The sequence below is a fragment of the Theobroma cacao genome, chromosome 10 (assembly GCF_053813885.1).
Source record: "Theobroma cacao isolate CCN51 chromosome 10, ASM5381388v1, whole genome shotgun sequence".
NCBI classification, from domain to species: domain Eukaryota; kingdom Viridiplantae; phylum Streptophyta; class Magnoliopsida; order Malvales; family Malvaceae; genus Theobroma; species Theobroma cacao.
In genome coordinates, this window is record NC_142648.1 from 22,763,548 (window position 1) to 22,787,526 (window position 23,979).

General features: G+C 37.0%; 1 protein-coding gene across 2 annotated transcripts; it reads right to left on the reverse strand.

Annotated features, from left to right (window-relative positions):
- Window positions 1–384: 384 nt before the first annotated feature.
- Window positions 385–7,049, reverse strand: LOC18586954 (zinc ion binding protein). Of its 2 annotated transcripts, none has more exons than XM_018129402.2 (7): window positions 6,670–7,049; window positions 6,082–6,319; window positions 5,851–5,996; window positions 3,554–3,644; window positions 3,317–3,463; window positions 968–1,117; window positions 385–889 (listed from the first exon to the last, which is right to left on the reverse strand). In XM_018129402.2, the coding sequence occupies exons 1-7, from the start codon at window positions 6,915–6,917 to the stop codon at window positions 806–808; spliced, it is 1,104 nt and encodes a 367-aa protein (XP_017984891.2). In that variant the 5' UTR covers window positions 6,918–7,049; the 3' UTR covers window positions 385–805. The 2 variants fall into 2 exon arrangements, with proteins under 2 accessions (XP_017984891.2, XP_007010628.3); XM_007010566.3 differs by having other exon boundaries at window positions 3,554–3,641; window positions 6,670–7,046.
- Between the last annotated feature and the right edge of the window lie 16,930 nt (window positions 7,050–23,979).

The window sequence follows — 23,979 nt, forward strand, 5'->3', positions numbered from 1 at the left end:
ATAGATAAAGAAAAGAAAAACCTCCTATCTATATTAGTTTGGAGTAAAAGCAGCAAGTGACTCTTGTGGAGTAAATAAAGTTATGAAAATCTACCAAAATGAGAACAAAATTTTAAAGTTTATTCAATACTGATGTGTGCAAATAAAACCACCTATTGTCTTTGTTACTTATGGTCAAGTAAGTATAAAATGATAAATTAACATTTTTGTTAATAACAATTAATCAACCCTTAATCATAAAAATTTATTTTATTTGATTTAAAATAAAAATGAATGTAATAGTAAAATAAAAATTTATTTGAATTTTCTTAAATAATTCCAAAACTTTTTAAGACAATATAATATATTTTTTTAATTTTATAAGCAAGTACCATAAAAAATAAATTAAAAAAGAAAGAAAAAAGCTTGCATTTATGTAGAAGATGTTAAAATGTCCGCATTATAACTAAAATCTAATAGCTAATTGGTATGCCATTATCCCATCATGGTCACATCCTTATTAATACATTTAAAAGGAACTGGGAAAAACACAAAGAAAAAGTGAAAACTTGACTTGTGCTAAAAAGTGATGCTGTCTGCCTCTTATTTTAAGATTACATATAGCTGTCGGGTGAAGATTTTGCAGATAAACGTAAAGCATGATTGTCTACCACTCGTGTCCCAAGGACTTAACCAAAATATTCACAACTCTGGCACATCTTAATCCTCCATGGATCATCTCTTCCTAAACTGAATTCATTACCTGGCAACCTGAAGCTTGTGTATATGTACAGAAACAGGCTCCTTTGTTACAGTTCACATTTTTTCATTGAGGGGGCACCGAACTCACAGTTGCCTCTGATTGTTTCTCAGCGAGTTGAGTTTTTAGGAATTCCAGCACCGAATGACGCTGCAAGTGAAAAGAAAATGAGAAATCATTTTCCAAGAGATAAAACTAGCATCATAGCTATATCGAAGGAAAACTTACCCGAGCCTGGAGACCAGTTTCTTCAGATTTCAAAGTCAAAGATTCTAACATCGTTATGGCTTCTTGAAATCCATCAACAGCCACATCATCTTTTCCGAGAGTTCTGTCCACATCTGCAACTTTAGCGAGGGAAACAGCTACATCCAGAATCTGAAATACAAAATCAACAGAACAAAAACAATGCTACACTCTTCAATACCAACAGAAGCATCTATATAGGAAGACCAACAAAGCTTCTCCAGCACTAGAATGGATTTCAATTGTAAACACATAGCATTCTGATCTAGTTTCATATTTAATAAGAACTATCTACTCTATTTTGTTTCACAAGCATTGGGTGTCACAAAAACTTTAACAAAGTTTAACTCATTCAGATTTGTTTTCCTTTCTCAGGTTACATTTAGACCAGCAAGAAAGAAAAGGGTGAGGGGACAACCCTGAGCGAAGCATCTGTTAATTCATTTTGAATCCTTAGGCTCAACATTTACAAATTAATTATTAGTATGCATCCTCTGCCCTAAATGCAACTGGCAACAGGTCTGCAGACACAGCGAAAGCCACCTTAACGGCATTTGTTTCACAAGCATTGATTGTCACAAAAACTTTAACAAAGTTTAACTCATTCGGATTTGTTTTCCTTTCTCAGATTAGACAGCAAGAAAGAAAAGGTTGAGGGGACAACCCTGAGCGAAGCCTCTGTTAATTCATTTTGAATCCTTAGGCCCAACATTTACAAATTAATTATTAGTATGCGTCCTCTGCCCTAAATGCAACTGGCAACAGGTCAGCAGACACAGCTAAAGCCACCTTAACGGCAAGCCAACACACCAGCCATATATCAGGTATATGCACAAGGAAGGTTCTTATACCACGACTCTTGGCAATATTTTGTTAATATGTTGTCTTTCAGGAAACATTAAAAAAGATGTAAAAAAGAAACTGCATATTTCTCACAGATCCCGTGGAGGCATAACCTGCTCTCTTTTACCAATCCCTGCACCTCACGACCTGCTAATAACCATTACAATCACCAATCACCCATGAATCACACTAAAGATGAGTTTATGCAGACATATAACGTCATCTAAGAGTTGCTCTTTTTCAGAATGTCAAGGGTTCTATAATCTCGAACATAATGCAAAGATTTGAACAATCTGCACACTTCACTAGTTGTAAATTTTGGGAACAAAAAAAATTAGGGATTTTAAGAGTTTATGATTATGAAGAGGGGTTTAGTGTTAATTGTTGCATTACAGTTTAATTTGATAGGAATCTATTAGCAGAACAGTGGCTGAAACTGTATAATGTGAGAAATTCCTGTGTGGCACCAAGAAGTAATGAAGCTGGAGGATTTGATTGACAGGAACTGACAGAAACTTTGGAGGGTCCAAGATTTATATCTTACAAAGAGAAAGTTTGATGTAAGTAACAATGAAGCTAACAAATAGGTATTGTGTCACACGTAAATAGGCATTGGTTAACAACCAAGCATGTCAGCAGCCCAAGCAGGCTATCCAACTAGCTGAACAGACAGGAGGCCCAACCAGATTGCATATCAAGGGGTGAAAGTTTTAGCACACCTTTTTTAAAGTGTAGATAGGCTGATTTATTTTCAATTTAAATGTAGATTGGGTGAACATTCAAATTTTAAAGTGTAGATAGGCTGATTGGTAAAAGTAGCAAGAAATTACAAAGCTATCCCTCCAAATAGAACTTCTATAATTGCTAATCACAAAACTATATATGCAATTTTCTTTTTCGTACACAACTGTGGTACAAAAAGAGAATAAGAATACTTAATCCACCATGGCTGCAATATAATGTCCCTACTACTCAGGAAACATCCCTAAGAATTCCTGCCGACAATTATAGAACGTAAGCTAAAACCTTCAAGAAATTAGTGGACCAGTTCAATTGATCCACCTGATTAACTGTCACTTGAAAGCGCGATTTAGATCTATACAAATACTGCATGTCGCAAGCATCTCATTGAATACCATTTTGATAGCAATACAATGCCAAGATACAATCGTAGACCTCACTGGATAAACTTGAGAGAATCCATAAGAGACCAGGAAAGTACACTTTTTGCTATCAATGTCTTTGATTCGATTAAGTTGTACATATCCAAATGCAATATTCCAGATCAACAAAGGGGTTAAATTTTAGTCGGTTTTGAATATGGTGAAAACTGAAATTCAAATATTAATGCTAAAAGATACACGTCATTAGAAGACATAATATGATTCACGCATAAACACATTCATAACAGAGACCGTGATGATAATATCAAGCTAAGCTAAAAAGTTGTAAAAAAATGGGGAGGAAAAGAAAAACCAAATTGCTAACCTGAGAAGAAACACGAGGATTATGCTTGATAACATCACGGCGGACACCCAAAGAGCGAAAGTAGTAAGACCTTGCAGCTTGCAGATCTCCGTCATAATACTTAAGATCTCCAATTTTATTAAGTGAAACAGATAGTGTATGTGTGATCTGTAAAAAGTAGGTTCGAAATGATCATGGTGACTCATTAGTGAAGAATATAAAGGCAATATCACAAAGCAAAGTTTACAGTGGAATAACCTCCAAATCATCTGTTGGCAATTTCGTAAGGAACTCAACGCTCTCCTCAAAATAATTGATTGCAGCACCAGCATCTCCCATTGCTCGACTGCTAGAACCTTAAATGCTTAGATTTACTCAAACATTTGCATCACAATTACAAAGAGTTCTTGTTCCCAATAAGGTTATTTCACTGATTCTTCTCCTCTAAGTTTTCCACATCATGTTTTAAATGAGATCAATCTTCACATCAAAGATCCGTTTGTTTTTTCTCTTCATAAACAAGATTATAATAAGAATAGCAAACTAATATAACTTCGATTACTTATTTCAAGAAAATGATAACAACTTAAAACTTACACAAACAAAAAATCCTACCAGATAACTAATCCAGTATAAATAAAACTATAACACAGATGGAAACTCCAAACTCTTACAAAAGCTCAAACACTTCAACCAACTTGTCCACTAAATTATTATTTTTTAGAGCTGAATGCAATTCTCAGGACAACAATATCCCTGTCTGCATTGTAGCCCAAGGAAATTTGTGTTATTAATCTTTTATTACTAGTTCTTTAATTAGTTCATTGGTTATGTTTCTAAAATGAGGCAAAGCTCAAAAACATAAAAAGAGAAATAGGAAATAAAGAAACCCAGACCAAATCAGGCACAACCAGCATTATCTTATGTGTTTAAGACTGCAGAAGCTTCAGCTGCAATTTAACAGCAGTATTGCAACAGCACACATGATCCTATCTTAAACAATACTCATTTCTAACATCTATACCAGGAGTTATGTTGCTCTGACTATTCATTTTCCAAGAAGTACTCGTGTTGACACATCCATTGGACGTGGGTATGAAGGTCCAACCCTCCAAATATAAGGAAGAACTTAGAAAAAATTGAATATATCCATAATGGACACATACCGTATCCAACAGTCACTACTGAGTCCAACAGACTGGGAGTAGCCATGGACTTTGCAGCAAATAACAGTTAAATCGTTGAATCATGGCCCATATATCATTGTTGCCAATTGAGCCCATGTAGAACATTTAATCCGTTGATCAACTGGACTACAGTGCAATATTGAAGTCCGACAATCAACATCCAAATGGTTTACCAGATTTGACGAAAAACATCTATATACTTATGTTCTCTAAAACAACCATCAGTAACACATCACATGCAGATTTAGCCACTGTCTAAAATCTCCTAATACCACTTCCTAATGTCAAATAAAAAGAATATGGCCAAAAGTCCTAAACCAGGTTCCTTAGCATAATTGGATAAACAGATATAGCAGTAATAAAAGCCCATATTAAACGATTGGATAAACTTAGACAATTCTCGGTGAACAATCCTGATTAACAATTTTTCTTGACCCTCGGAAATAAACTGATGCACCAATGATTATAAACTATCAACATAGAATACAGACGCCATAAGAATCCAAAAAAAAGTAAGACTCAAAAGAAATCTAGTATGCGCACACAGTTCTTGATTCAAAACATAAATGCTTCTCTGAAGTGCTGCAAACAGTACCCTAGAGTGGTCTGAACAGCATTATTACAACTAATAGACCTGCTAGAACAGATTAGGCTATAACTAATACACCTCTTGAAAACCAATCTCAAAGGTCTAACTTAGTCCCCAAACCAAAGCCAAGCTCACTCCAGCTCAACCTTAAAGGTCTCACAAATGCAACAAAATTTTAAAACAACTAGGTTTCGAAGAAGAAGAACAGAAGTGTTCTACCAAACCAAGCTTATCCCTTAAAATGAAAATGCATACCTAACCTAAGGGCTTGACCCAAACCACAATCCTCTAGCCCATGTTTATTCAAAACTTGGCAGTGCATTCTTGCTCCTTAACATTTTCAGCCACAAATTGCAAGCTCATAGCTGACGTGCATTGTCTACCACCTTACACCCCTTTACAACCTTTATAAAAGTCTATGATCTACCCTTTTCCCTTAACAATAGGGTGTTATCTTTTAAATCACATTGGCACAGCTCAAACATCTTAAAACCTTAAATGCACATTTAGTAACAGAAATTTTCAATCTTGCAATTCTAGATGAAAAAAGTTAAAAACAAACATTGATGCTAATATAACCTCAAAAACTCCAAAATAATTTAGCTAACCATTAAACACTTAATAAAACCTGATTGTGCTCTTGTTGTCTATCAAAATTAAAAACCTACAGTCTATGCAGACAACATCATCTAAATTGAGTGCAACATGTGTCTACATACAGGCGAGTGCAAATAAATATATACAATCAAGAGAAGAGAGGAGTGCGTGTGGAAACATACCAGCAATCACCAAGCATACCAAGGACTGCCCCAAGCTGTGAGCACAACTCTGATGTGTTGCCCACTTTATCTAATTGATCTCGGATGTCTTCCGCACACATACTGAGTCTAGATTTAGCACTTTCTATATTTTGAGCACGAAATGCCTATACAAAGCAAGCAGAAACTTATTTCACAAAACCCAAATAGCTACTAGAAATGAGGAAATAAAGCAAGGAGCAGGTAACTTACCCTCATGGCCTGTTGCACCAAGAAAGCACCTCTGTCCAACGAAACATCCTCATAAATTACCTTTTTATCCTCATTCAGAACTTGCTCTCCTTCTCCATTGGTGTCAACATGAGCCCTCTTGATCCTAGCATGTCCTTCGATAAACCGATCCACTATGCTTTGAAGATTGGTGTCAGGTTCCAATTTCTCTATGTCAGCTCCACATAATGGGCAATCCTTAAACCGTGATATACACACTCTAAAAAGGATAAAAGTTTAACACAATAAGCAAAAAAGGGTCAATTACGCCAAGCACATAAAACGATTTATTACCATAAAAAAGGGGTCAAATAAGAAAAAAAACCCACAAAAAAAGAAACAAAAAACAGTCAAACAAGAAAAATGCATCGATGAATTAAAATGAAAAAAAAAAAGCAGCAAAAAAGGCCATCAAATAAGAAAACCCATCAAGGATAAAGAGGCAGCATAAAACAGGCGATTAAGAAAACCCCATTAAAGAATTATCATCGAAAACAGAAAAAAAAAACCGTGAAGTAATAAATACCCAAAATTTTTAGAGAAAGCAACAAGGGGAAAATTGATTATTACTTGCAAAAGAGATGAGAACAAGGGATACATTTGGTGGAGTCAAAGAGAAGAGCTTGGCAGATCATACAACTGAGAGGACCAAGCTTGAAGTTGTTGGAATCGTAACCAAAGGGACATTTGGGAGACACGGTAGCGGTGTCGCCGGAGTCTTTCCTTGCCGCTTCGCTGCCGCCGGTGGCGGCTTTTTTGGCAGAACCAGCGTCGTCGGGTCGAGCCGCTTTGACGAATGGGCAAACCGGGGTGGTCATCCTCTCTCTAGAAGAAGAAAGAATGGAAGTCAGGGGACGAAGGAGCTTCGAAGGCTAAATATATTTGGATTGGAGACGAAAATGACGTCGTTTTTAATCCTTGCTTTGTTTCTATGGCTCACTTTTGCTTCTGCAACGCGTATTCACCTCAACGGCTCATGCTCTTGGGAACAGAAACAATCTATATTTATTTTATATAGTTTATATTTTCCTTTATCTAACATTTTCTCTTATTTCTAGAAAACCCCATGAAGTTTTCTCTCTCTCAGGGACAAGATATTGATATTTCTTTTAAATGTTATGAATAAATATGTGAATATCTATTATATTATGACCCAAGAAGTATAGAACAAATCAAACAGCCTAAAAGGTAAGATATAAGAAATGTAATATAATTTGAACTCTTAGATAGAATTAGATTAGGACTATGATTCAAGGGTTTATTAACCTATAAATAGACCCCTTCACTTCATTTGTAAAAGATATATACTTCAATAAGATCTCTTTTCTCCCCTAAATACTCTCTTTCTTCTCTTTAATTGTTCTTTTAGTTATCTTTATTTGTTCTTTCTTTTAGTTATCTTTATTTGTTCTTTTAAGATTTATTTCATAATACGTTATCAGCACGATCCTCTTTGATCTCTTAAGTTTTGGAATTATTTTGTTTTCATCATCTTCAAACTTCAAAAGGATTTCAACGATTCGGTTTTGATTTATAGTTTTAGCAAATCAGGTAAGTGAGGCTATTATTTTGTTTTCATCATCTCCAAGCTTTGAAAGAATTTCAATGGTTGATCTTTAATTGTTTTGGTTGTAATAAATCAAATAAGTGACTTGATATCTTTTTAATATTTTCATTCTCTAAAAATCAACTTTAATATAAATTACTATCATATAGTATATATATATTCTGTCCCTTGATTGAAAAGTGAATTTACTATTATATAGCTATTAATGAAAAATCATAATGTCCATTCCCTGAAGTAAATGTGACAAACGAGCTACTAATAAAAAAAATTATAAATTTGTTCATTCTCTAAAGTGAATGCGACATAATTTAATACTTATGATCATGGTCATGAATCTATCTATTCCCTAAAGTGAACGCCATATTATTTAATAATTATGATCATGGATATAGAAGAGGTCGTTATAATAATTTACACTATCACTATTTTAATTCTAATTATAATTTTACCACAAGAAGTGGATAATAATTTTACTATTAGAATCTAAGGATAATTTTGCCACCAGAAGTGGATAGATAATTTTGCCACCAATAATAGATGGATAATTTTACCATCAAAAGTGGATGAATATCGTAATTTACTATTCACCAGAAATGAATAACCCATCAAAAAGTGGATGAATACTTTCAACCTACCAGAAGTGGATGAATAATGAAAATACAAAAATGAAAAGAAAAAAAGGAGGAATATAGAAAACATATTGTAATTGATGTGGCATGAAAGACCATTGGTTATGTATCTGTTGTACATCTTGAATTGTATCAAGCATCACTGAAAACTATAACATCTTGTGATGATTTTAATCATGGCCAAGTTGATATAGCACATCAAGATATTTATCCACCCTAAAGAGGAATTGATTAAAATATTTTTTGAGTTTAAATTTTAGATTATCAAAATTGAGTTGTTTAAAGTAAATATAATAACTAATCTTCACTCATTTATTATTTCTTCAATAAAAGATCAATAAATTAATTGGTTGAGCGACTTAAAAAATTAATTATTTGAGATTTTTTTATTTTAGATTCAGATTGTCTTTTAATTTAAATATTAATTTATTTGTTATTAATTTATATTTAAGTTAGAATTTAAAATAAAACACACACACACACACACACACACATATATATATATATATATATATATATATATATATATATATATATATATATATACTTACCATTTTCATATCAGTTTCATCAATCAATTAGATTTGATTATATGTTCACTTTTTAAATGGCACACAATTTTAGAATTGTGATATTCTATTTTTTAACTTTGCAAATTTTATTTTAAAGTGATATAAAAGCTAAAGAATTACATCTAAAATTAATATTTTAATAAAATACAAATATTAAAATATTATTATGGAATATGAACATATCACACCACATTCAATCAATTCAAATTAGAGTAAATTTGATAAATGTATTATCCACATTCTAAATATTTCAATATTCATCTACATGTGGATATTATCTAAGTGATAAAATAGGATTTATCAAGTAGATAATGTAATTTAAAGATGTATCTTAGTGCTTGTTTAGCTTGATTTTTTTTTTCAGCTTATCTACCTCTTAAAAGTAAAAGTCAGACCAAACATAAATTTTGAAAAGCTTTTAAAAAAAAGTAACTTTTTTTTAAAGAATAAAATTTTGAAAAAAAGAGCTTTTGGAAAAGCTCCTATGAGGAGCTTTTTCTTCTCTTCTTTTAAAAATGCAAGAGAATTTTTATTTTTGTTTCAAAAATATCCTCATCTGTTAAATATAATTATAATACTACCCTTTCAAAAAAAGAAATACCCTTTATGATAATTTTTACCAAAATTATAACTTATAAAAAGAAATTTATCAAACAACTTTAGCTTAATTTTAAAAGTTATTATTTTTTATAAAAGCTTTATAATAGCTTTTAAGTTAGAAAAAAGTCAGGCCAAACAGGCTCTTAGTAGGAGATTGTTATAGCTATTGATTTGTAAAGGGCTTCAACTATAAATAGGGTCACTCAATCCTCATTTGTATCACAATTATTTTTCATTTCAAGTATTGCTTCAATAATACATAAAAAGCATTCTCTCAATATCTCTCTTTTCTTTCTGTTTCTATTATTTCTTTTACAACATTTTATCAGCACGAGTCTTTTCTTCTTATTTATATTATTTCTTTTACAACTATTATTTCTTTTACAACATATTATCAGCACGAGGACTTCCCAAGAGGTCACCCATTTTAGTATTACTTTTGCCCAAATCCTTATGATGGCACCCTAAGTGAGAATTATACCATTAGACCAAATGCGCACTTGCATATCGACGATGCATTGCTAAATAATATATCGAAAAGGAATCTACTTAACTTCAAAGAAGCATGCTGTAATGAGTACCATTTTAGGACAATTTATGAGCAAAATAAGGAATGTATCTACATCACCTTTTATAAGATGGGCTATAACACCATCCATGAGAAGCTGGAAGCTTTACTATTAGAGCTGTTGAATCTTACACTACCATGTCCTGAAGACTAATAAATCCTGATGAGCTTGGAGTTGGGCATGATCATTTAGGTCACCCGGGAGCTACGATAATGCGTAGTATAATCCAAAATACTAGAAAACACCCTTTAGAGGATCAAAAGGTTTTGTTGTCCAAGGATTATACTTATGAAACTTGTTTACAAGGAAAGCTCATCACTAAACCTTCTATAACAAAGGTTGATCTTAAATCCCCTTCATTCTTACAAAGTATTCAGGGTTATATTTGTGGACCAATACAATAGGCAAGTAAGCTGTTTCGATATTTTATTATATTAATAGATGCATCCTGCGGATGGTCTCATGTTTGCCTGTTATCTACGTGCAATGTTGCCTTTGCACATTTACTTGCTCAGCTTATAAAGCCTTGGGCACGTTTCCTTGATTATCTAATTAAGAGCATAAGGATGGATAATACTAGTGAATTTATGTCAAAGAGCTTTGATACGTATTGCGCTTCACTAGGAATCGAGGTTGAGCACTCAGTTCCACATATTCATTCTTAAAACAAATTGGCAAAATCCTTGATTAAACGCATCCAAGTTATCGCTTGTACTCTTTTATTAAGGACAAATCTCAATTATTCAGTGTGGGGTCATGTTGTTTTGCATGCCCTGGCACTAATTAGGTTGCACCCCACCATTAACTTCATGCAATCTCCCATGTAATTGGTTTTAGGCTATGAACCAGATATTTCACATTTACATACCTTTAATTACGCTGTACAGGTGCCTGTAGACCAAAAAGGATTAAAATGGGCCTTTAACGCCGTTTAGGCATTTATGTTGGGTTTGATTCACCATCCATTATTAGGTTCTTGGAACTAATGATGGGTGATCTTTTTATCGCTAGATTCGCTGATTGCCATTTCGATGAGATAGTGTTTCCATCAATTAGGTTACCTAAGGCTTCCATGGTTGAGAAACATAAACTAGTTAAGAATTTTTCTTGGAATGAAAAAAATTTATCCCATTTAGAACCAAGAATTCCTAAATGTGAAAATGAGGTGCAACATATAATCCATTTACAAGCTATTGCTAATAGATTTCTTGACACATTTAATGATACTACCAAGGTCATGAAGTCTCATATTTCCATTGTGAATGCTCCAGCTAGGATTGTTATTCCTAAAAGACATGTTGGAATTGCTGGTCCCAATTATATGTGCTAGAGGGGGTGAATAGCACAAATAGGCTCTTGACAAGATGATGAACTAATTTTCAGAACAAAGAACATAAAAATAGAGTAAACAATGCACAACAATTTAGAGTGGTTCGGTCCAAGACCTATATCCACTACCTTGATTATTCAACCAAGGATTTTCCCAACAAATCCACTATGAACCGCTGAAATTCACAAGCTTTCACCAAGCTTTACAATGGCTTTTACCAGGCTTAGCCAAAACCTTTCATAATAGTTTTTACCGGGATCAACTAAAACCCAAAGTGGTTTTTCAAAGGCTCAACCACAACTTGTCACAATGGTTTTTCACAGGCTCAACCAAAAATAAAAGTGGTTTTTCAAAGGCTCAACCACAACCTACAACAATGGTTTTTCACAGGATCAACCAAAACCCAACAACTAACTTTTCAAGGCTAAGTTAGAACCTATACAGTCAATCAAGCAATCCTAGCTTGAAACAAACACTTAGAGTGACTCCCTCACTCTAAGAATATAAAGAGAAGTAAAAGAAAGTACTTATGATCACAAGTTGATCTAAATGGTACAAGGTTGAGTACAGAGTACAAATACAAGAGATTAACATTTGAGTGCAGCAAGGTGTAGAGAAGATTTTATGGTTTTTTAGCTCTATATGGCTCAAATCTCCTTCAAAACTTCTAAAAACTTGTTTCTAATTATTGGAAGACCCTTTTATACTTGGAGAAGCAACTCTGATGGCAGTTTGGTAGTTTTATGTCCGTTGGAAATAGTTTAGGATGAGTTCTAGCCGTTAATCTGTCTTGTAGTGCTCTGGTTCAAATTGCAGACAAAGAGCTCTTAGTCGATTGACTTGGTCAACTAAGTTGGTTCTGTTTCAGGTTGCAGATTCTGGCAGAGAGCAGTTAGTCGACTGACTTGGTCTACTAAGTTAGTTTTGTTTCTCAAACTCTTCAGCCAGCATTCCTCCGATTTGAAACTTGGTCAACCAACATTCTTCCTTATTTCACCAATAAGCTTCCTTTTTGTTGATCAATCATTTTTCTTTATTTTCATGGTCTTTGATATGCACAATTGGAAGATTGATTTATTATTTTCATATGACTTTTTGTTCTGCACACTTAGCTAGAAATGTTAGACACAAATGAATGAGAATATTTTGCTATCATAAAAAACAGAGGAAATTGTGAGAAAAAGACCTCGTGATAAGGTGATTTTAGAAATAACTACTTATATAAAGTTATCTATTTCCAGCTAAAAATAAACATGAGTAAACCAAAATACCCTTAAAAACATCGTTTTAAATAAATGCTCAGTTGTTTGAGTTATCTGCCTCTCGCTTGAGAGAAAATGAAAAACATTAAAAATAAATGCGAGCAGCTGTTTGGGCTCGGTCATCTTTCTCTGTCTCAACTCTAGCAAGTCTCTGTTGAGCACCATCGTTGTCAGCTCTCTCAGATCTCTGAACTGTATGAGCTCTGTCAACTCTCTGTTGAGCACCATCGTCATCGGGCTGTGGTCTATCTCTCGGCATCTAGCCATATTGTCGTAGATTAACACACCCTATAGCAGAGATGACATCAAGGTACCTGTTATTGGGTTTATTTCTGCAACACACTTAAATTTTTGAAACATTTGGTATAAATGATAAGATGGATTAGAAACATTGCCCAGAGTACACGCCATGCATCTATAACATGAGTTAGAGTTATTTTAGCGTGTCACGGCTGTTCCTGGTGTATCGTGGGTTAACTGGTTTTTTAGGTTTTTAGTGTGTCACGGCTGTTGGTGTAACCAGTTAGTAATTACAGTGATTGACGTGTCACAACAGTGATGCATGGCGTGTAACAATACTGATGCATGGCGTGTCACGACATTTGACTTGATATGCATGGCGTGTTACAACATTTTATGTTATATGCATGGCGTGTAACAACACGACTGACAAATTTTTGATCACGGCATGTATTGTGTAAAATGATTGACAATATTTTTTTTTTCAAAATTTTAGTGGGGTTCCAATTGTGCGACTTGTGATAAGACACGGTGGTCAGTGGGTGGATGACATTTACAAGGGTGGTGAGTCACGAATGCAGGGAGTTAGGAGTGATTTGTCGTTTGTGGGCTTGATGAAGCTGGTTGAAGATGTTGTTGAGGTAAACTCAGAAATTGACGAGATTGAGTTACATGCATTGATCAGTACACCCGGAGAGCTATCACGGCCAATTATCAAGGACGATGAGGATGTTGCATTAATTTTACTAGAACAGAGGAATGTTCCAGCTGTGTATGTCAGCATTAAGGGATGCCAAACAAATGTTATGTCACATGGAGAAGTTGGACAACATGGTAATCAGCTCAATCAAAATGAGATTTACAATGCTTCACATATACTATAGTATTCGATCCGTAACCCACAACAATGGCAATTGAGGTATTCACAAGAGTTAGTGCAGCCCGATAGACGGACGACATTTACAGAACAGTTGGCTTCACAATTTCGATCAGGATGTGCATTAAACCAATTTCTTGCTTCTCTTGAACAAATGCAACGATCGGGTGAAACTGTAGAGTGTGTAATGCCATTGTCAAATGAGAATACGACAGTTGAGGACAACAATGTGAGGTTGAAGGGTGACATTGTGACGTTGAAGTATAATACTGCATTTGATGAGGGAAATGAGGATTTGTTCGTTGCCGATAAAGATAGATTTGATCACACTTTAGATGATGAGCTTGAACAATCGCAAGATGACAGTTCAAATGATGACTGCCTTTATGACAGTGACATTCCAATTTGCAATAATGTTGAAGGTGAAACGGAACCTGTTGGAGGTGTTGATGTAGGAGATGTTCAGTGTGATGACCCTATATACAATAACCCCATTGTTGGTGAGAACGGGATTCGTTCCCTTGATACATTGCTCGATGACAGTGATCAGGAAAGGGGAAATGCAGGGATATCTTGTACGTGGGTAATTGTATTTGCAGATAGATTCTCCTTCCAAACAATTACCACTGAGGAGTCGACATGTGCCGAAGATCGCTTATACAAAGGAAGAATGTTTTCGTCGAAGGTCGAGTTGAAACGAGTTTTGAACATGTTGGTTATAAAAGAGAAGTTTGCGATAAGAGTAAAAAGGTCATGTAAAGCTCGTTATAAGGTTGGTTGTAAGGACAAGGCATGCAAGTTCAATGTTCGTGCAATGAAGTTACTTGATAGAGGAGAATATTGGAAAGTTTGAACATTCCATAAAGTACACACATATACCGTTGATGGTTTGCAAGGGCGATTTCTAACTACGAGTGCGAAGATGATTGGTGAACTTATGTCACACAAGATTCGGGCTAATGGAGTAGCATTGAGACCTAAGGACATAATTTGTGAGATAAGGGTTCAGTGGGGATTGGAATGCTTGTATGGTAAGGCTTGGCAAGCGAAAAAGTATGCGGAGAGGCTTGTTTTCGGTCCATCGGAGGAGTCATTTCAACTACTACCCTCATATTTTTATATGTTGGAACAAGAAAATCCTGGCACAGTGACTGCAGTGGCTACTGATGAGGAAGAGAGATTCAAATATTGTTTCTAGTCATACGGGGCTTGTATTCGGGGGTTTAAGGATGTAATGCATCCTACGGTTGCAATTGATGCGACACATCTGAAAGGCAGGTTCGAGGGTGTTCTGTTTGTCGCTGTATGCAAAGATACGAACGAGTGCGTATATCCAGTTACGTTTGGCATCGGCCATGTTGAGGACGAAGACTTGTGGATGTGGTTTCTTAGCAAGCTGCGTGATGCGATTGGTTATTCTGAAAGCACTATGCTCATTTCTGATCAGCATCTTGGCATTAAGAAAGTAATCCAAAATGTATACCCAGAAGCGCACCATGGTTTATGCGGTTACCATTTGAAAAAAAACTTTAAAAACAAGTTCAAGCGCGACGATGTTTGTATGCTTTTCACCTTTACTCAAGAATGCTATAAGGTGGCCGATTTCAACAGACATATGAACCAGATACAGCAGATTCACTTGGAAGCCCACACGGACCTTATGAGAATAGGGCCTGAGAAATGGGCACGTGCATGTTCACCGGTAAGGCGATACCAAATGATGACATCCAACATTGCGAAATGTGTTAACTCATGCTTGAAGCATGCAAGACAAATGTCGATCACTGTTTTGATCGAGTTCATCAGATACATGTTCTAGCGTTGGTTCCATGAACGGTATGAGGAGGCCGTCAAGGTGACCACGCCCTTCAGCCCTTGGGTTGCCAGGCAGTTGAGTAAAAGGTTCAATGATGCACATCACTTTTTAGTTAAGCCTATCAATCGAGTGGAGTTTGAAGTTAAAGACGGAAAGATGGATGGACTTGTAAACCTGTCCAAGAAGACGTGTTCATGTTGTGAGTTCCAAACAGATTTACAGCCATGTAGCCATGCCATTGCAGCAATAAGGTCAAAATATCTTTATTTCTTATTTGAACCGTAATTGACATAGCATTTACATTGTGCTTGAAGATTGCGTTTTTAGTGTTTTTCAGTAAATGCAATCGTGAAACCATTGAATTCTGCACTGACTACTACAAGACAACTGTTTTCGTGGAGGGTTATTCAGGATCCATTAGGCCGGTAAGGCATCCTAGTGAGTGGGACATCCCCCCTCATGTGAAACAAATTATCGTCTTGCCCCCACCTTGGCGAGGCCAAGCAGGAAGACCTAGGAGGAGAAGGATTCCATCAGCTGGTGAAGGCAGTCGAGCACGGAGATGTTCACAATGTAAGAGGTACGGGCATAACAGACAAAACTGCCCATCCCCAATTGCAGTTCCATCCATAAATTCGGCACCATCTTCAAGTCAATCGGTGACTCCAAGACTGCGCCGACCCAAAGCATGTTCAAGTTGCAGACAAACCGGTCACACACACAATAATTGTCCAATACGAAGGACAATGTTTGAAAATGTAGGGTGTGTTGTGAATGAAGACAGCCTGACTGCCTAACTAAATGTGTCTGAAAATTGTAGTTGAATTCGTTTTGCTTTACGGATTTGTCTGCTCGGTCATTCTATGAGGCACTTTTAGTTACGGACTTTGTTGCCAAACATTTCAGGCAGATAAGCCTGTCAAGGCCTCTATGTGATCAAGATCTTGTTAAAGTACATTCTCACATTGTTTGTAAAAATGTTTCCGATTACAATCTCCATCAGACAAGAGCCATGTATTTGTTTATCTGCCTGAAATGTTTGGCAACAAAGTCTGTAACTAGAAGTGGCTCATAGAATGACCGAGCAGACAAAATGTCAAGATCCTTATACTGTATGCATTAGATCTGCAAAACATGGCACAGATGCACCAGTGAGTTAAGCCATAATGTGCAACAAGGTATATAGAAGAAATAAATAAGGAATAAATGTGAGACACGCCATGCATAACAAGTAAAATGTTGTGACACGCCGTGCATATCAAATAAAATATTTGGACACGCCATGCATAAGAAGAAAAATTTTATGACACGCCGTGCATAACAAGTAAAATGTTGTGACACGCCATGCATAACAAGTAAATTGTGCTGACACGCCATGCATAATAAGTTATGGTGTGTAAATTTAGACGTACTATTTTATAATGGTAGGATAGAATTTTGGCCTGGAAACAACTGAAAAAATAAGGGAGAATGGATACAGAACAATTTCATACTGGAAGCAATTAGATGGATGGAAAAATCTATATATTCAATGTTAATCAATGTAATGTTGGGCTGGTGCAGTCGGCGTGCCTGGAAGAGAAAGATGACGAACCTGAAAATTAATTAATGCCAATTTGGGTTGAGTGCAGAGACCATCAGAGTGACCAGGGGATAATTACAAGTTACCAATTCTGATCAATGGGAATTATATATGTCACCGTCCGAATCAGATTCGCCTAAAGTGATCCTGACGCCTTTGTTTATGGTTTTTACAATATATAATAAGTGTTTAAAATGAAAATTGGCCTTAGCATATTCCCATTAAGTTGTTTAGGGTTTAGGAATTAATTCAGTTGAAGTCGAAATGATTTTTTTAAAAAATTCAGTGGAATTCGAAACGGTTACCATGGCGTGTCAACTGTTGAAGCAGTAGCGTGTCACAGTCTTCTCACATATTCTAACCGTGGTGTGTCATAAATTCTTAACCTTGCTGTTTCATAGTCGTGACCCGATGAGTGCAAGCAGATTTATGGCGTTACACGGCAGACTCGATGCAGTATCGTGGGGTCACACGCGACGGCCCAATCCTTATGACACGTCGACTGAAAGCAGATTAATGGCGTCACACGCTGAGTATCTGAAGATTTATGGCATGACACGGCACAACCCAATTGTTCTGACACGCTGAGTTTAAGCAGATTTATCGGTTGACACGCTGAGTGTTAGTGGATTTACGGCGTCACACGCTAACTTATTGCAGATTTTTGGGGTGACACGCAGAGTGCAAGCAAATGTATGTGGGGACACGCTGAGTGGTATCATGTTTATGGCGTCACACGCTGACTTCTTGCGATTGTGTATCAAATTAAATATATTGTATATAGAAAAGGAAAAAAATTCTTAGTATCAAATTAATTGTGTATAGGCAAAAAAATTAATTGTGTATAAAATAATTGTACAGAGTATATTGTGTATACAGAAAGAATTATATCTGTTTACAATGAATTGTATACAATAAACTGTGTATACAAAAAATGTGTATAAAATGAATTGTACATAAAAATTTCTGTATACCAAAAAAATTGTATAGACAAAGGCCTATATGTTCAGGGTTCGCTCTCAAAACTGTTGGAAAAAATTTTCAGAGCATATTGCCGACTCATTTTTGCAATCATATTCTGCTTAATTCCGATCTTTTCTGATTGCAAAATATGCTCCATGTACCCTATCATGAACATACCGCAACTGACACTATCATTCTACCGATGAACTTTAGGTTTTGGTAAATGAATATCCAATGGCATTGGCGTCAAATCCCATCTCTTCCGACGTATGTTGTTGAAATAACCGGCTTGGTGGCAGATGAATGGCATCATTATCGTCAAGGGTGTCATTTGACACGCACGAACTCTGTTATCCTTAGCATCCGAAGTTCTTGCTGAGTCCACCACCTTGATCATCCACCTCACCAAGTCGATCTTCGTAACCACCAAATGCCCACCAACATTGCAAGGCGCGAGGATGAAATCCACATATTTCCATTTTTTGGCGTACGTTGGCCTTTCACCCTCCACATAGCCCCGTAACCCATTTGGAATTTGCATTGTGGCTTGGGCATCTTCTGTTGGAAATTCGGTGTGTAGCATACAGATGGTGTCCTGTGAAACATGTAAACATTAGCTTACACTTACACTTCATGCAATCAAAAACTTAGTATTTATAAAATTGAACAATTTTCAAATAAACTTACGAAGAATATCGTGTCAACCATGCATGCATGGGTAGTTTACAACTTCGACTTCGGCCCTGTCATTCGCTTGCAGAGTAGGTTGAGGCATGCGTCGATATGTTCACTTGTCATTTCCTCATTGGGATCCTCTAAGGTTATGAAAAAGTCAGCCCCTTGATCCCCTAAGATGTCGACGTTACGCCTGTATATGTAACATAAAGAATTTCATAAGTCTTGGTAGATAACTGTTTCATTAAAAAACAATATTTGCAATTTTATTTACGAGCTTACCTCGCGGACTCCTCTTTCTTGAGAGCTTCGTAGTTTTCTACTATTTTATCCCTCACATCTCGACGAGTCACTAAGGGGTCGACGAATGAGCTTGCCATGTATTTGCTCGCCATTTTCAGCCGTGCCCGCTCAGTTGGGTCTGAAATTTCTATTGCACCATGATGGACAACAGATGACTCTGGTGACGACGACCGTATCTCAACTGCATCAGGAGTGCTCCCACGATAAAGAACGATAGCTCCTGCTGCTGCGTCGAGGAATGCATCGATCGGAGGAAGATGCTCTCTTTCAGCATCATCTGACTGAAGGGTGACATCCATTGCCACAGTTTATTCGACGACATCATCGACATGAGTTACGTGCTCTCTGTCAGCACCAAGAACGTCATAGTCAATGTCAACACCAGGTTCATGATGCTGTCCATCATCAGCATCATCGTGCTCCAGACCAGCACCGTGAGATGGACCATCTTACAAAATTGGAAAAATCGTTAGTTAGCTTTTAATATACCACAAACCATAAATAGTAAAATGTTGTGACATGCAGTGCATACCAAGTAAAATGTTGTCACACGCCATGCAAAACAAGTAAAATGTCGTGACACTCCATGCATAACAAGATAAACTTGGTGACACGCCAAGGATAACGAGGAAAATGTTGTGACACTCCATGCAAAATGTGTAAAATGTTGTGACATGCCATGCATAACAAGATAAACTTGGTGACACATCAAGGATAACAAGCAAAATGTTCTGACACGCCATGCATGTCAAATCAAACGTTGTGATACGCCATGAATAACAAGTAAAATATTGTGACATGCTAAAGTTGACACGGCAATAACTAACTATAATACAAATGTCTTGACCCGCTAATGACCAAAAACCAGTTAAACCACTACCACTTAACCCAAAAAACCATCAAACCATCAAGAAAACATAGTCTAAATAGTTGTTAAATGTAAACCATCAAAATACAAGCAAAGATAGAATAACGTACTTGTGATTTAAGGCCGTCAAGAATCCGAGCAACGATACAGTCCTTAAACGTTTGCATTGCTACACTCAATGACTGAATTGAAGCCTTCAGCTCCAACATCTCTTTTTCATGCTTGCGCATGATCCGTCGGAGCTGGCGGATTGTGACTGCTCCGTCATTGACTGTTCTCGACTAGGTCAACTACAATAACATATAAAATTGTGTTATTCAATAATCATATATGGAATTGATGAACATTAACCGTTATAACTTTAATATCCTAACTGACGGCTCGTTAGCAGTTTGTGGTGGAGCCGGACCGATCGGTGCTTGAGGACCTATCATCACTTCTGCATGCTGCAATTAGATATATAACTGTGTTATTCAATAATCATGTATGGAATTGTTGAACATGAACTGTTATAACTTTAATATCCTTACCACCGACTCGTTAGTTGTCTGTGGTGGTGTCGGACCGATCGGTGCTTGTGGACCTGTCGTCGCTTTTGTACCGACGGGTCATTTCCACTCTGCATCTGAGGATGACCGGTGGGTGGTTCTGGAGCTGCAGGCCCATGGTCCAACTGCAAACACAGAAATGTTATTCAATAATCACAAATGGAATTGGAGAACACAAAACCGTTACAATTGTCCTTACCGGCTGTTCACTACCTTGACCATGCTCGTCCCCTTCATCCATCAACTCATCAACTAAAGCAGCGGAGGCGTGCATCCGCTTCGTGCCACCAGAGGCTCTTTTTTCCTTCAAGCTTCTCTTTTTTTGCCTCGCACCAAGCCCTAATCCGACCGATCCTCTATGTGCCTTATTGGCACGTACTCGTGGCCCTTCGATAACGGGACATCAAAGTCCACAAAATACTCCCGAAAGGCCTCATCCGTGGTGGGTTCCAACATCTCCAGTGCCCACAACTGCAAATAAACAAATAAAATGTTGTCATTATCGAATAGGGAAAATTATTTTACAAATATAACGTAAAAATTAGCAGCTGTTCACTCACTTGGTCAAATGACTCTAACTTCTGAATTGCCTTGTAGAAGTCTTTTGGCTTCTGATTGCAATCCCATCTGTACATTCATGGGTGGACGTTGTCCTTTGGACTAAAGGGGGCAACTATTTTTTGGAGGGTCGAAATTGCCTCAATTGCCCAGAATTGCATGTCAAATGTAACCATTATCAGACCGTCGATCATAAACGACTACACCCATAAATTTTTTGTTCGAAAGGAAACTGAAAAATGTTACGTTATAGTACCTGTATCACCCATGCGAATCCGTAAATGTTGTAGCGTAACCGGGTTTCCTTTGTCACGCTCAAGTTAAGAACTTTGAACCCCTTCAAAAGGTAGTCCAAGGTCAGCTTCCAAACATAGTGCCCCCATGGGAAGACATTCCAAGCGTCGATGTCCTCCACCAATGACAGCAACCAAGGCGTCACCCGTCTACGGTAGTCTTGATCAAATAAAATGTTATTCGCGATCAAGATGAATGCCATCTTGGTCGCGTCTCCTGGTGGCTAAAAGTTACCCCCGTGAAAGGTATTAAGCAAAGCCTGTAGCTTAACGTTGTCCTACTCATTTCAGTATCTTGCATGAATTCCCTCCGCAGCAACCTCATATGGTCATCTGAACACATCGGGCATTGGACCAAACTTCAGCCCAGTGATGAGGCAGAACTCCTGCTTTGATAGCCGCGCCTTACTCTTGCCAATGGCAAACCATAGCTCGTGGTCCATTGACTGGCTCTCAGTATTTGGCGAATCATGATGCTGTGCAAGAGACCGACGTAAAAGTACCTTTGTGGATAGACGTCTAGGAGCATTCCAAAGCAGGTACGCTTAACTAGATCGTACTCCCCCTTCTGTTGGAGAGTTTTTGTGATGTAATGCAGCTGCGACCACTTACAGTGGGTGTTAATTGAGACGTTGAACACCCACTTCTCCTTTGGCATGATCAACAAACTGTCAAGATTCTCATATTGTTTGCGTTGGATCTGCAAAACATGGCACACATGCACTAGTGAGTTAAGCAGTCATGTGCAACAAGGTACACTGAAGACATAAATAAGGAATAAATGTTATGACATGCCATGCATTGCAATCAAAATGTTGTGAGACGCCATGTATAATAAGTAAAATGTTGTGACACGCCATGAATAACAAGTTAAACGTTATAACACGCCATGCATATCAAGTAAAATGCTGTCACACGCCATGCATAACAAGTAAAATTCTGTGACACGACATGCATATCAAGTAAAATGCTGTCACACGCCATGCATATCAAGTAAAATGCTGTCACACGCTATGCATATCAAGTAAAATGCTGTCACACGCCAATAACTAACTATAATAACAATGGCGTCACATGGTAAACACCCAAAACCCCTAAAACCACTACGGCTTAACCACAACAACCATCAAACCAGCAAGAAAACATAATCGAAACATTTGCAAAGCAAAACAAAAAACCCAAACATATCAAACAAACCTAGGAAAAAATCAAAAAATTAACGAACACAAGAATGTTGAGAATTTGAGACTCACTGACCTCTTCATTCATGGCCGACATTTTTACTGGTGCTGTGGTTTCGTTCCGCTTGCAAAGAGCCTTCTCGAACACTCCGGTACCGACGGGAATGAGAAATGAATCACACAGACGTTACGAATTCTGAATAATAACTGTTTAAAATGAAAAATGGCCTTATAATATTCTTATTTATTCTGAAAAAAGGGAATTAATTCAGTGGAAGTCCAAATGATTACCACGTTAACTGCTCATTTTTTTTCCTCTCTCTATTTCAAACCATGACGTGTTAGCTGCTCAAGCACTGTCGTGTCACACACTCTAAACCATGACCATGGCGTATCAGCTTTTCAAGCAATGCCGTGTCACACACTCTAAACATGACCATGGATTGTCACCAACTCTGAACTCTGGCGTGTCACAGATTCCCTCCGTGGAGTCTCACCAACTTTGAACGCTGGCGTGTCACAGATTCTCTCCATGGCGTGTAACCAACTCTTAACTCTAGCATCTCACAGATTCAATCCATGGCGTCTCACCAACTCTGAACATTTGAGTGTCACAGATTCCCTCCATGCTGTGTCACCAACTCTTAATCTGGCGTGTCACAGATTCCCTCCATGGCGTCTCACTAACTCTGAACGCTGCTATGTCATAGATTCCCACCATGGCATGTCACCAACTCTTAACTCTAGTGTCTCACAGATTCCCTCCATGGCGTCTCACCAACTCTGAGTGGTGCCGTGTCACACATTCCCAACATGACGTTTCACAAACTCTAAACCCTGCCCTGCGACAGCCATCTAACATATGGCCTGCTATAGCAGGACCATTTCCTGCTTTGGATTCACATCTTTCTCCTTTCAATTCACCACCGTATCAAGGATTTCTGGTTTCACATCATTAGCTAAGCTTTCCATTCATGACGACCTCGTTCGATTTAATATCTCTCTTATCCTATTATCTGAATGCCATGTCTCAAATCTCTGAAAACCTATATCATGCAACATTATTTTGTTTTGCACAACCTTCGAAAAAAAATTTGGATATTTTGCACAACCAATCTTTGCATATTTATTTATTTTCTCTCATTTTCACCTGTTTGAGAGTGCACACTAACGAAGACGGCTCATTAAGGGCGTTTTTATCCCAAAATCTTTTCTGGTGGCTAAAAAAGTTAAAAGTATCCCAACTGTTATTTACAAAAACACGTTATTTATAAGGGCTAAAAAAAAAATCCCCTAAAAAACATATAGAGTCAACATTCTCTATCTCTTATTTTTTATGATCACAAAACACTCCAAGATTAATAATGCAATGTCTATGTTCAATATGAATGTTTCAAATCTTTATGCATAATGAGGTGCTCCCCCTTAGTCAATGCATCTACTTTTC

What these genes read in the sequence shown, in the direction of transcription:
- LOC18586954 (XM_018129402.2), bottom strand. Translation starts at nt 6,917, where the DNA reads ATGACCACCCCGGTTTGCCCATTCGTCAAAGCGGCTCGACCCGACGAC. An exon ending in TGTTCTCATCTCTTTTGCAA is followed by an intron (nt 6,320 to 6,669) that starts GTAATAATCAAT and finishes TATCCTTTTTAG; the next exon opens with AGTGTGTATATCACGGTTTA. An exon ending in AAACTGGTCTCCAGGCTCGG is followed by an intron (nt 890 to 967) that starts GTAAGTTTTCCT and finishes TTTCACTTGCAG; the next exon opens with CGTCATTCGGTGCTGGAATT.